The sequence below is a fragment of the Etheostoma cragini genome, chromosome 7 (assembly GCF_013103735.1).
Source record: "Etheostoma cragini isolate CJK2018 chromosome 7, CSU_Ecrag_1.0, whole genome shotgun sequence".
NCBI classification, from domain to species: Eukaryota; Metazoa; Chordata; class Actinopteri; order Perciformes; family Percidae; genus Etheostoma; species Etheostoma cragini.
The window spans coordinates 18005251-18019306 of record NC_048413.1 but is presented as its reverse complement, the minus strand read 5'-3'; the positions used below and the strand labels follow the sequence as shown (position 1 = coordinate 18019306).

Genomic DNA, 14056 nt, shown 5'->3' with positions numbered 1-14056 from the left:
CTGAGGGTTGATGGATTAAAAAATGTCTTAAAATATATACTGTGTTTTACTCATCTGGAAGTGATTACAGCTCTGTGTCAAACTGCCCATCTGTATGCAATGAGCAGGACTGCATGTCAAAGCTGCCGCACAGATCTCTGATTAGAACCAGGCACATGTCCAGAGAGCAGAACTCATCAAATAAAAATACAGCCCAGCCCAAACAATAACAAACCGGAAGTGCACAATCGTGATCTAGAAGACATGAAAGGACATTGTATAGACCTGATCCATAAAGAGCCTATTATGGAATTTGTATCCAGTTCTGGTACCATGCCATTACAAATATTCAAGGTCTTTATCATGTGGAGTATTTCATTAGTGTTCTTTAAACATTTGGGCTTGCATTACTGAGCTGGCAATGTGGATTTGATTTTAGTCAATATTCCTTTTGCAGATATTTTAATTCAAACTCAATTCTCAAACCCAAAGCCATTGTTGAACTTAGCTGCATGGTTTATCTGACTCTGTAAAATGACTGACAGCTCTGAGGAGCGCCTCCCTACAAACTCTGCCTAACAGCACTGGACCTACTTAATCAGCCTAAATTGCAAAGTAGAGGCCCTTGTATTTGGTAATGTGGTGAAAACAGTGGCAAGTGAGAGCTAATTAGATTAATGGTAGTTTAACGAGCTGTTGGAGGGGCCCCCGCAGATTGGATTTTAATAAATAGTGGCAAAAGCATCTGCTCTGCACTTCCTGGCTCTGCTGGTATCCTAATTGGCCCCAGTGGGTTGCTGTAGCTCAGCGCTACACAGTGCAATTTAGAAGGGGAAAAGGATAAATGCTTTACTTCAGTCCAGGTAAGTCTGGGAAAAACGCTATAACAGTCTTTATGATTGTATGGCTTCACAGGCAATGGTTTATTCACATTAATACAGCACTAATACAATTTCTAAGACTTTTATTATGCAAGAGAAGATAATATCTCAAAGTCTAAATAAAACAGATATGGACATTTTCATCTTTTTTGTTTGTTTTTAACATGAAATGTTCCCATGATGAGGTCTTTGAAGAGGCAACAGTACAGAAAAAAACAATTAATCAAACATGAATGAGCGACCACTGCAGGGTTATTTCCATAGCAACAGCCCAAGGGGACAACTTGAACCCTTTAATGTGAGCTGGTGATGTCTCTTTGTAAACATCTGTGCAGTGGGGGGAGAAAGCCAATGAGAGAGCCTGGCAACAGAGGCATCACAGGGCAGCAACCTCTAAGTAACAATCAAAGTTTCTATTATCTAGTGCTGAAAGAACCTAAAAGTGCTCTGAAATATTGCATTCGGGAGCATTTGGAGTTGATAAGCATCTTTGTACTACTGCTGTTGAGTGTCCAAAAATAGGTAGTAGTACAGGAGATAATTTACAGTGAAGTTTGCATGTGCTAAAAACAATATGCAAATTATCAGGACAGAGTGATGTTTTTTTTATTTATACTAATGCGGAGTCACGTGATCGGCTGAACAGAGATGGCGGCTTAAGGTGTAGCTCCTCGCCCAAATGTGTCAAATAGTTGTTTTATATGGTTCCAACTTCAATATTTTACCACTTTGTGCTCGTTAAAGTTATTTGAAGCAGAATGTCAAACAAGAACAAAGTCCAACGCAGTGATACGGACGCCATTGCAAAGGCATTGCTGGAAAAACAGAAAAAGCTACCTCAAACCGCGTTTTTGTCAGATTCAATCTCAGATTCAACAGATGGGGGTTGCCAACAACAATAAGCTATCAATGCCCAGCTAGCATCTCTAACTGCAAGCCTTGGATCTGTCAGATCTGACGTGAACAACCTGGTGAAGCTAGCACATACGGAAGACAGAAACCGAAGATGCAACATCGGCATCGTCGGCCTGAAAGACCGGCTAGAAGGTGCTAATGCTATCTAGTATCTCTCGCGGTCCCTGCCTAAGTAGTTTACAAATCTAGCAGATGCTCAGATCGAGTTTATGAGAGCCCACCAAATTTACAGTGATAGCCCAAAGGAGAATATCAATACCAGTCGAACGCTGATTTTCAAAGTCTTCCACTACACAACCAGACAGGTGATCCTACAAGCTACTTGTAAATCTCCTCTCGTCATTGAGGGTCAGAATCTTGCTTTTTCTTTTGTGTCTTGTATGTTCCTGTTTTGTGTTTTACATGTTTTGTATGTTGAGGGACTTAACTTTGGATGCACTATTTTTAGGATTTAGCGAAATGAAAGGCAGTAGCAACATCCACATGTGATTTCATTTAGAACGCAGCTGTGTTGATAATGGGTGATCTTTTACTTTTAGTATGGAATTGTGGCAGACTAAAAACTCCTCATAAACAAGCCAGGACACTGGGCTTACTAAAAAAGAATTTTTGACATTAAAGAAATGTTGACATTGCTTTATTACAGGAGACAATTTTAGCCCATAGCCAATAGATTCTATCATACAATTTCATCTTCCGCAGCAAGCTAAAAAAAAAAAGGCGTGGCCATTGTTGTCAAACAGAATCTCCCACTTAAAGTGTTGTCCTCTTGGTCAGATGATACAGGCAGGATTGTGATGTGGGACCCAAATATTGAATATCAAACACGAAAGCCACTAAGGACCAGGCTCAGGCTACAAATGCTCCGAAATCATGGGTCAGCAGCTTGGAGCTTATAGATATTTGGATATTTTGCATGCAGGTAATCTCACCTGTAAGGATTATTCTTTTTTCTCAGGTAGACATAAATCTTTCTCCAAGACAGATTTTCTTTTTGCATCTGCTCATTTATTTCATTCAATTGATAAAGCAGTGTTACTCCCAATGCCATTGTCTGAACATAAAGAGGTCCTTTGAGTTTCCATCCTTGGCCAATTGTCTCAATGTGCGGTTTGTCGGGGTCTCAATATTTTACTTGAAAATGAATCCCACATCACTCAGTTCATTGCAGAATTCCAAATATTTGCAGAAATTAGTTGGTTCTGTAGAAAACCCAAAGATATTGTGAAACACAATAAAAGGTTTTATTTGGAGCAATACCATACTTTTCTGCTCTATTGCGTGCAAAACTACATCACTAAAGCTGCAAAACCTTGAAGCTGAGTTTACCAGATCAGAATCACTGTTCCAAACTCATTTTGCTGACTGGATAGCTTTAGAAGGATAATTAGTCAAGAAAGAAATGAACAACATTCTGAAACAGAAGTCTGAATTTTTAATTCATAGAGCAAGGCAGCGCTATTACTTTCAGGGTGCTAGACCTAGTCACCTTCCTGCTATGAGGTTAAGATCCAGTGATTATTTTGATGATGGTAATATTAGAACTGACCCTGTCAAAATAAATAAATCCTTTCAGACATTTTATTACAATCTGTATGAATCTGAGGTTACTTTGGATAAATCCCACTGTGACAGCTGGTTGAATCAAAAAGTTAAATCACCAGGCTTTGACAGGTTTCCCCTTGGGCCCTATACTTTTTAACATGATTAACTTCTCTATTGAAAATGGTGAATTCTCAAGGGATGTTAACACAGCCTAAATTTCCTTACTCTTGAAAAGGATAAGAATCCTGGAGAGTGTTCTAGCTATTGACCTCTGAGTCTGCTAGGTGCAGACATAAAACTCTTTGCGAAGCTCCTAGCTGGTTGTTTGGAGTCTTGTGTGGCAAAATTAGTAAACTCCGACCAAACTGGATTCATAAAAACAAGACTGATGAGGCGGAGGACAGTAAGACCCCAGCTTTGGTAAAACTTTCAATGGTATGATTAATGCTTTGTATTCTAATCACTCAGCTTAAGTCTTAATCAGACGCACATCCTCCTCTTTATTTCCAGTTTCTAGACCTTCACGTCAAAGTTGTCCCTTGAGTCCTGCACTATTTGTCTTCTCTCTAGAGCCACTGGCTCAACCCATTTGCCAATCTCATTATTTGCGGACATTTAAAAAAAAGTTTTTTAGAGAATGGAAGTATGTATGGAGGCTGTTATCAGGCTTTAAAATTAACTGGTAAAAGTCTGCCCTACTTCATTTAAATGATTCCGCCCGCAACTCAACCATCTCTGCCGACATCCCCATTATTAAGCAGTTTAAATATTTAGGCATTGAGGTCTTCCCCTGTTAAAAACAGATTGTTAAATATAACTATTCTGTTGCTCTGAACAGTGTTTTGAAGAACATGGAAAAGTGGATCGGTCTCCCGATATTGAGTCAAGTTTCTCAGTGGTTAAAATGAATGTTTTACCCAGGGTCAATTTTGTGAGCTCTATACTACCTCTCTCCCCTCCTGCCGGCTACTGCCGTAAGTTACAATTAGGTGTCTAAATTTATCTGGAAAGACAACAGCAGTGACTTAAGATGTCCACTTTACAGAGGAGGAAAGAGAATGGTGGCCTTTCAGTTCCCAACTTTAAACATGATTTCTGGTCCTTTGTGTTAAGGTGTTAACCCCTTCTCATTGGGTTAAGCCCAGATGTGTCTGTTTGTTGGCGTACTTTAGAAAGTGCTCTGATGAAGCCTTGGTCCCTCCATGACGTACTCTTTGCCAATGTTTCTAACAAACAGTGGCAGCTACGCTTTGGCCCCATTATCTCTCATCTTATCGAAACTTGGAGATTAGCTGAAACATACTTCCAATTAGCTTGTAACAAGCACACTTTTCCCTCATTATATAAATAATACAGCACTCATGATTGGTGGGAGGCCAGTAACAGCCCCACAACGGGAACAGAGGGGAGTTCATTGAAGACATTTTTGGTAAGGTTGGCTTGTTACCCTTTTCTGACTTACAAAATGCATTAAGTCTACCACGTTCCTCTTTTTTCTTTTAATTTCCGTTAAGGTCGGCACTCAAGGCATATGATATTCCCAGGCAGAGGCCTTTGCCCATCCATCCTATTCAGAAGTTATTTACTGTGCTACTGAGAGGATCTGGGCATGCCCAGGACTGAGTGTTGATCTTGACTGGCATGATGTATGGTCTAACATCACTAAAATTTCATTCATAGGACATAGCTCACCCCTATATAAATGCACCACATGAATGAAATAATTAACAACCCTTTATGCACTTTCTGGGCAATTACAGCTCAAGGTAAATTTCTTCATATGTTGTGGGAGTGCTCTCCTGGTCAGTTCTGGAACAATATTGCATCCAAAAATGTAACTGTCAACGTTTTGATTCTGAATTTGATTTTGGATGTCACATACATGGAACTCTCTACGGCTCGTGTGGGTGTAGTTCCGAGGAAGACTTAAGGTCTTAAGGTAGCCTTTTCTTTTGTTTGCGTGTGTGATTGTAGATTTATTTATTTGATTAAGACAATGCACATTAATCAACACCAGTGTTCCAATTTTCAACTGTAGTCCTACCTAGCATACGTGTCTTTATGGTGGGAAGGAGCACCTGGAGGTAACCCACGCAAACACGGGGAGAACACAGAAAGTCTTGTGTCTTGTGTCTCTCTGTGTGTGTGTCTGTTGTTTGTCTGTTTCTGCATGTATTGTTTTGTCTCCCTCCTTCCCGTTTTTCCTCTGTGTTTTTGTGGCCCGGGGACAGGTTCCTATAGGAACCTGTTACAGTTACAAACAACACGCTGGTACATATATATACCAGCGTGTTGTTTGTTACTGTTGGTGAATTTTATATTTACTATATTAACTTTTCTGAATATGTATTTTTTTTTAATTTCACACAAAAAATTTTTTTTATACAAATGCTATTTCTTATTGTTATTTCTGAGGCAATACATCAAAGCCAAAATCTTTCACATACTAATGATTTATGTAACCTGCAACCAGTAGGTTCTTTTACCCTCCAGCTGTGACAGACAGAAAGCTGTATGCAAGTGCACAAACAGGACAAGGGTTTCTTTTTGGAGGCAAAGGCTCTAGACTAATTGTATGTGTTCATTGTTGACTGATGTAAAGAAAATAAAAATATCTAAAAAAAGAGCTAAACTCCTTAAATCTACAATAATTTTAGAGTAACAAGAGTAATGCATGAGCCAAGGAGGAAAAAAGAGAAGGATGTAACCTCAATGCAGTCCAAAAATGACTAGAGCAGCATGTATTATGCAGTATAGAGTAAGTATACAGTAGCAGAATTCAGCACACCACAATAGCATGTAAATGGGAACAGCCTAAAGCTCAAGTGAACAATCCCTTATACTTATTATGTAGGGTCCCTTATACTTATTTTCAATCAGTTCTCAGTGAAGTGCACAAAACAAAAATTCAAAAATTTCAGAAACAACAAAAACAGTCTTTTTAAGCTCTAAAAAAAAAAAAAAGTGCAAGGACTTTTTTGCTCTCCGTCAGTGCTGAAACAACTCATCTGTGACAGGGCAGTATGTTGAGCCTGACTGGCAGCACCACTGCTGCAGGTATCTGTAACCTTCTTACAAACATTCTTGTCCAAAACCTCAGCAGTTCCTTGGGCAAGAGTAATGGCTTCTTTGCACAGGGCCGCACCATGCTATTGTAAAATCACAGAGCGGTTAATTGAAACAAATGACTCTAATAATGGGACATTATCCCCACAGGCTGGCTTTGTGGTGGGCCTAATTAGCTCTGCGGTAGTGGCGAAGAGGACGAGTCACCATGCTGATCCCTCAAAGGAAGCAGACGAGGCCTCCTTTTAAGTGGACCGTTCATGATTCTCCTACTTGCGGCATTTAAGAGTGCCGGGCTTTTTCAAAACCAGCGTGTTAAATGTTTAGTGTCATGCTTAGTCAACCCCAAGTCCCTCCGAGGGTGAGACCCATTTTGTTAGGTGCCGCGCTGCCTTTCCTTTTCTGCTGTTAAACCCTTCCTGACTCAGAAAGTTAAAAAGGTTTGACGAATATACCAAATTTACTCCTAAAGTTTGACCAAATTTAATTAGGGCTGCAACTAAAAATCACTTTCTTTATTAATGAAGCTGGAAGTAGATTATTTTTTCAATTAATCAATTAATAATGTGATCTACAAAATGTTAAAATATAATGACAAATGCACATCGGTTTCCCAAAGTTATAGTTTTGAATTGCTTATATTGTCAAACAAAATGATTAAATTGTAAAGGTATTCAATTTAAAATCATATAAAACAGAGAAAAAGTTCTAACATTTCAAAAGCTGAAATGACATAACATAACATTTTTGTTTGATAAGTGATTTAGATTTTCAACATAGTTGTCGATTATTATTCTGTTGACTGACTAATTGATTAAGAAAATAATAATTCTGATTATTGCCAACTCTTCACACCATTGTCCTCTCGCATGTCATCCCGTTCTCCTTTGGAGTGCCAATGGCCCGTAACTAATGTGACAACATGAGATATTGTTTTCCAGATGTATTTTGATCACCACTGTTTTTGCCTTTCCTAATTGTTTACCCTTGTACAAGATGATCCCAGAAAGTCAGCTGTAACGCAATGTTCAAATCTCTGTGACCAAGCTGTTTTAAATATTCATAAGTCGTAACAGTCGCCTAAGGTTATTTGAATTAGTTCCATGAATATTCATGAAGTGCAATAAATGAGCATTTGTTTTTAATGCTCAATCTGTTAATACTCCTCTTCATTACTTCATTCCAAAGCCTGCATAATAAGCTGTGCAAAACAAAGCTTTACTTTTTTAAAGCACAGTTCTCTTTGGAAGTCTATTTGTTTCGGTTTAAATGACGTGCCCTACCAATTATCTTGCTGTCATTTCTTTTGACAACTACAAGACACATTGTTCACCCCTGTTGTGGAGTGTAGCATTGAAGGGCATCTGTCTTTTTATGAAACGAAAAGCAACAACAAAAAACATTTCTACTGTTATACAAAGTGATTTATCTGGAAACGTCACCAAGATGTCATATCTACCCCAGTAAAAGGCAGCAGAGCAAGCGAGTCATATGAGATATGTCTAAAACCTACACTGAAAAAAGAAAGAGATTGCTGTTTCAATTTTTTTTTTTTTTAAACACAAGTAATCCAGCTGCACTGAGCATGTGAAGTCAAGACAAACTGCAATTTTCAGTGGCATTTCTTTCTTTTAGATAAAGTTTATTTAAGGCATTGGTTTTAGATAGTAGCATACTAGGCCACTGGATTTCACTGTGACTGCTATATACACTGTGATCGCTTTCTTTAAATTCACCCCTTTTCTTTTAGTGCATTTTCATTTCTATATATTACATCCAAATATTTGTCTAATTGTGTTTACAATGTTTCACAACAGTGTTCAATGTTGATAGGTTTACTTTAATCTTTTGAAGGCTTGATTGCGAATATCTAGCGTAGTCAATAAACACAGCTGTCAATATTGTTTTTATGTTGCTGCATTAAAATAGTTTTCCCCCTCCTGTCCCAAATGCCAAGTGATGCAAAATAAATTTCCTTTCACAGATTAAAGGAAGTCAAGCTCACATAACCTTGTGCAATGAGTGATTCTGAAAAACGAGTGATCATGGAAATAAAGGCACACACGTACACAGTGCAAACACACTTATGCACTGTGCACTATTGCACAGACATGTACTTTAGTATTTTTGCATCATACTTTTTAATAGAGGCTGTTTTGAGGTGAGTTTCGTTTTCCAAAGTTAAAGCCCACAACTATTTTCTATATTACCAATGAATCAATGTGTAATCTGAAAGGGGTCTCTCACAGTGATTTAACAAAACTGAACAGCCTTTCCATTTGACTGAATGTGTGACATAAACTTGTAAAACTGTCGGGTGCTTTTTTTGATGGCAGGGGCTTTCCTCCTACCTAACAAACCTCATTACACTGGTAATGAGACAGGGGATGGTGCTCTGTTTCAATATTTAAAGGCGCTAGCACCCCTTAAGGCTCCATGTTGAGGCCGCTCTGTAACTCCTTTACGGCCCCTCATTACCGTCTGCTGGTTAGTGTCTTTTCTCTTTCATTTTTTTTTATAAAAGCACTAGATCTTCCTTGATTCTCCCCCCTAGCTTTAGCTTCAGTCGGACCTGAACGATCAGGGTGCTTGTTGAACATGAGACCCACGGGTGCCACCTCTTCCCCAAGCACCGGGGTGGCAGAGGCGCTGACAGCTAAGGGTAAGACAGTGGTTCTCCCTCCGCAATGAAAATGTACACAAAGGCATGTTATATTTGCCGTATCCAGTCATCCAAGACTTGGCCCTGTCTTCCTTGAGCTGACCGAGTAGGTCAGCGTTGTGGGGAGGAGTTCCCACAATGTAAGAGCATTTCTGACTGACAGCTTTGTTTGTCTATAGCGCTGATGTTGCTCCTTTTGCTTGTTTGAGGCCTTGTAAATGGTGCAATTTCAAGTCTGAGAAATGGTCCAATGGCAGTTAGGACTATTATGAACAACAAAGTATCAAACCCTACACCTGAACAAAGTGCTGGTTCGTCCAGTTGAAATAAAAATAGAAAAAAAAAATTGTACATCAAATGTTGCCTAATACTCTCTGCAGGTATTTGACACCTGTTTTTGCCCCCATCTGCTGCAAATCTTTTTGATGCACCAGCTAATGTTTCTGCTAGCTGCAGAAATATTAGATGGTAAAGAGGCGATTGTCGGACAGAATAAATTTAGTTGAAGAAAACAGGGCTCTTGCCAAGACATATGTTCTGTACGCCTGAAATCACAAGATTATCATATAGTCAGCTCAAATTGAGCAAAAATTACAGACTTTAAAGCTAACAGGACAAAGTGAAGCAAAATTATGTGTGTGTACAATATGCAGCATGAAGATAATGGTCAATCCACTGCTCTCACTGCTGGAATGATTTAACTGTGTTTGCTGTAGGATCAATGTGCGCTGAAAAAGCGAGTCCCAAAGCAGGAGAAGTTTACAGAGCTTTAGCCTCGGGCTAAATGTTGTACAAAAACCAGCAACAACATCCCTTGAGATGAAGCGTATCTGTTGCTCCAGCTGAGCTTGTACTTGTAGGAGGTTTATATGTGCTCTGAAGGATAGCTTTTATTGAAGAGGAGTGTATCCTTAAGGTAACAATGTTGACTTTTTATTTGCTTCTTCAGCCACAGTGAAAAAAGACTGTTGAACGATTAGCGTTTTGGTTTTCCAGCTATCTCCTCCAATTTTGTGGTTTTACCGAAAGGCTTTTGTTACTACAACACAACAAATTTAAAGACTTGTCTCTTTATTTTCCACCCTAGTTTTACTGAGAGCCTGTTTCCATCCACCCTGATTATTCTTTAAGCATTCAGCAGGCAAAAATGTAATCTTCCTTATTATACCTTTATCAGTGTGAAATTAAGGTTAATTGACTTTGTTGGGGTAACATCAAATAAAACATCCCTAATGGAACCAAAATGAAAAATAACGTCATCTTCAATTGCTTTAAAATATTTCTCAATATACAGCCTACTTTCCTATTCCGCAGCCTCAGAAATAAGCTCCTCTTGTCCCAGGAGATAATAAATGAATTGAATCCCCCCACTCCAACCCCCACCAACCCCCTCCTTCTTCCTTATCGGTCATCTATTTTTCCCAAGTAAGCTATTACTTGCTGGGGTTGCTAGGCAACAAGAAATATTAATAGCAGCTATTATTAGCCAGGCTCTGCTAGAGTAGTACTAAAATGTGGAAGTGGGAAACATGAATGTGTTACATAAATCTCTGGACCTTTCACAGTGTGTGCAAGTCTCTGTTTGCGCTGTGATTTATTGCAATGACGGTTCATTTATGAGAAAAGGGGGTGTGAAATAAGAAAATGGAACATTACCCTGAAGGGGTATTTGAAAATAAATAATTGCAAAGGTGAAACAAAAGCTGTTTAAAAAGCAAGCACTCCCTCTCTGTTTCCTTCTAAAATACTATAGGCCAAAGAGGGCTGCTTTGTTACACATTAGTAAACCTCATACATAACTACTGCATACATGCATCCAGTTTATTTGTTGAATTCATCTAGAATCAACTTATCCAAATGATTTCATAGGTTTTGTCAAACCAGCCATCGACACTGAAAAGCAGATCTCTTGAAAATGTTTGAGTTCACATCATCTTTCTCCTGCACCAAGCATATTCAGCACACCAATGGATTGTGACCTAATCCTGAAGACTGGCTTTAATGGAGGCCTTAGCTACCACCCGTGGAAAAAAATGGAGATTGCAACTTACGCAGTTTGATTCTGAAAATCACATAAGACCTGATTAACGGAGGATAAATGCCGCGGATGCTCACATTAAAGCATAAATATTCATGATGGAGGGCAGAGAGAAAAAAGTCATATTTATGTCAGATGAAAGTATATAACATTGAATAATTCACCACACAGGCCATTTATAATTCATCTAGTTCGATCCTATGATTAAAGCATTCGAATATGTTCGCCAGGGGTGTTTACATGTTCAGTCTGAAGCATGTTTAACACAAGAATAAGTCCCTTTACTGGAGAGGGAGTGGGGGTCCTCAGCAGCCTTTTGAAAAGAAAAAGCAGCTGACAAGGGATATCCCCCTCTCCTTGTCAAGATTTTCTGTTCAAATCCTGCCCCCTATCCCCCGCACCCCCATGCCTCCCCATTCCTTTTTGCTTTGCCGATCATAACGCATGAAAATATGCAGTGCTGAGTTTCTTGCGCCCTTTCTTGGCTTACTTTAAGGTAATGAAATCTTTGAGATGTGCAGCTGAATAGATATTGAAAGGGCTGTGATGCAAAGGTCTGGCAGTTAAGGAGGCAGCAACTCTCTGTATTTATAAATGATGCATATTTAGACTCAGACCTCGCTCAAGCTGCACCGTGTCAGCCTCCTTACCCTCTAAACGAGCTAATTAGCACTCTAATAGAAGAAAAATGTGCTATTATGAAAAAATAATGGGACACTATTGAGAGCGGCACACAGAATAATTTGTCATTTTACTGTGTCATTGGTTCATTGCTGTTTGTACTTTACACATTTATAGATTCAGTGGAGTATTATAAGAACTATAACTTTTGAAAACAACAAGACTGAAATTTCCATGACACAAACATGTAGAACCCTTCAGACCCTTGGTGGCTGACTTGCAGCCCTCTGACCACAGAGACTAATGGAGTGCTTGACTTACACGGACAGACAATAAAAAGGTGTACTCACTGAGTGCATAGGCCCCGTAAGGAGGTGGGTGTCCTGACCCAGTATGTTGGACATCATGAGGGTAGGCAGCTCAGGGTAGGAGTAGGTGTTGAGCAGGCCGTTGTGAGGCAAAGAGTGGAAGGGGTAACCTGACTCGTGCTCCATGAGGTGCAGCAGAGAGGGGTCGGCATGGTTGGGGGGTGTGATGGGGGGGATCTCGTAGTCTTCATCCCCTGCTCCTCCACCACTGCTGCCTCTACCCTGACCGGAGTAGTTCTGGATGGGCAGAGAAAATATTTTCTTAGCTTTACTCAGTTACATACTATTGCTGCATTTTCAGGGTTACAAGAGACTAATAATGTGTTCCAAATATAGACCAGGACAGGTCACAGCTAGACTTTCATATGTATGGGAAAAACAGTAATTTGCATATCTTTGGAATGTGGGAGGAAGCACTATGAGAAAGATCCCCATGAACACAACATGACAACATAAGAACATTGTACCTGAATCTCAAAACATTCCCACATTTAGTTACAGTTACAAATAAAGTAGGGGGCTTGTTTCAACACTAAGAAATACATGCCCACAAGTCAACCATCCATAGTGCTATTCAACCCCATAACGTCAAACTGAAGACCCAAAACTTTGAAGGAGAAAAACTGCTAACAAAGGATGTTCTAAAGTAATTCAAAAGCTTTATCATATGCTTTTAAATGCACCTGTTGCACTTTGTTGTTCAGTGTGGTGTTTGACATTGAACTGCAGAATTCAATTCCGACTGTTTGGCTAAAAATTCAAATTGTTGTGCTTACAAAAGTGTAAAGAATTAATTCAACACAAACATACACGGCAAATTAATTAGAGTTAGACAACAACAGCTGCTGTACAGAATAATTTGCTTCAGAAATCTTGACAGCTTTAAAGCAACAAAGTGTCAGCTTGCACGCCTTTAGAATACAGTTATCAAATTCATTATGTCAAAAAAAACATTCACAATCACTTAGTGGCTATTTTATAATCTCGTAATTACAATGCCAATCATATATTTTTAGAAACAGAAAAACGAGACTAATCAGAACTTACATTCCTTAATAGGAAACGTACCTAACATGTCTAAATGATGTACACCAGGTAAAACAGCACATACTTTAAGGTACTAATAAGGTGATACATGAGTGGAGCCTGTGCTTGTCTTTTCCAGGGCCTATCTTGACATAATATTGAGCTGAGAAATATGGTTTTGTGTTCTCAAAAAGCATACTAAGGGTATTCACCAGGGAAAGAAAAGCAATTTTGTCAGAGGCAATCTGATGCCAACTCCCCTTTATAATGACTGAAGAAAATTAATCATCACAAATAATATTCCAGTGTCAGCCATTCAAGAGCTTTTTAATAGAATTTTTATTATTCATGTCTCGTGGTACACATCAACTAGTCCGTTCTGCAACATTTCAGGAATCAATTCAATATCATCTTCGTGTAGGCTGTCATCTCGCCTGCCAGTGCAGCAATTCATCTTGGAAACAAATACTTTTAGCAAACGAACGGCAAGAAACGTCAAGAAACAGTTACAATGTCCCCACTAGCAGAACTGGTGCTTGAAGATAGGATAAAAGTCTCATAATATGCATCATTAGGGAAAAAATAATAATAATAAAAGGTTTTACTATCAGGGGGTGATGTGCTGCTTTCTCTTCCCATAACACTCACTCTTGGTGCTTTCTCAGAAATATTATCACTGACAAGTCCTTTTCCCACGATAAAGGTTTTGCAAATGTGTCTTTATTGTCTAACATAATTCTTGTTGTTGTTTGTAACTATTGTTAACAAGCATATACGCTAGGTTTAATTCAATAAATAAATAAAAGCTCTGCTCACTGGTTTGTAAATCCGTAGTGAATTTGCTGTAACAAATGAGCATATTTGCTGCTTCTCTTACTCGATAATAAACTGAATATCTTTGTGTTTTTAAACAAAGCAACATAATTAAAAAAGGTCACCTTGGACTCTGAGAAAC

General features: G+C 38.9%; 1 protein-coding gene across 4 annotated transcripts in view; it reads right to left on the bottom strand.

Annotated features, from left to right (window-relative positions):
- The window catches only part of LOC117947833 (thymocyte selection-associated high mobility group box protein TOX-like), an 80654-nt gene that overhangs the window by 15335 nt on the left and 51263 nt on the right, over window positions 1-14056 (bottom strand). For all 4 annotated transcript variants that reach the window (XM_034877150.1, XM_034877149.1, XM_034877152.1 and 1 more), the window contains one exon: window positions 12058-12312. In XM_034877150.1, the coding sequence (XP_034733041.1) occupies window positions 12058-12312 (255 nt within the window). The remainder of the gene's footprint in view (window positions 1-12057; window positions 12313-14056) is intronic.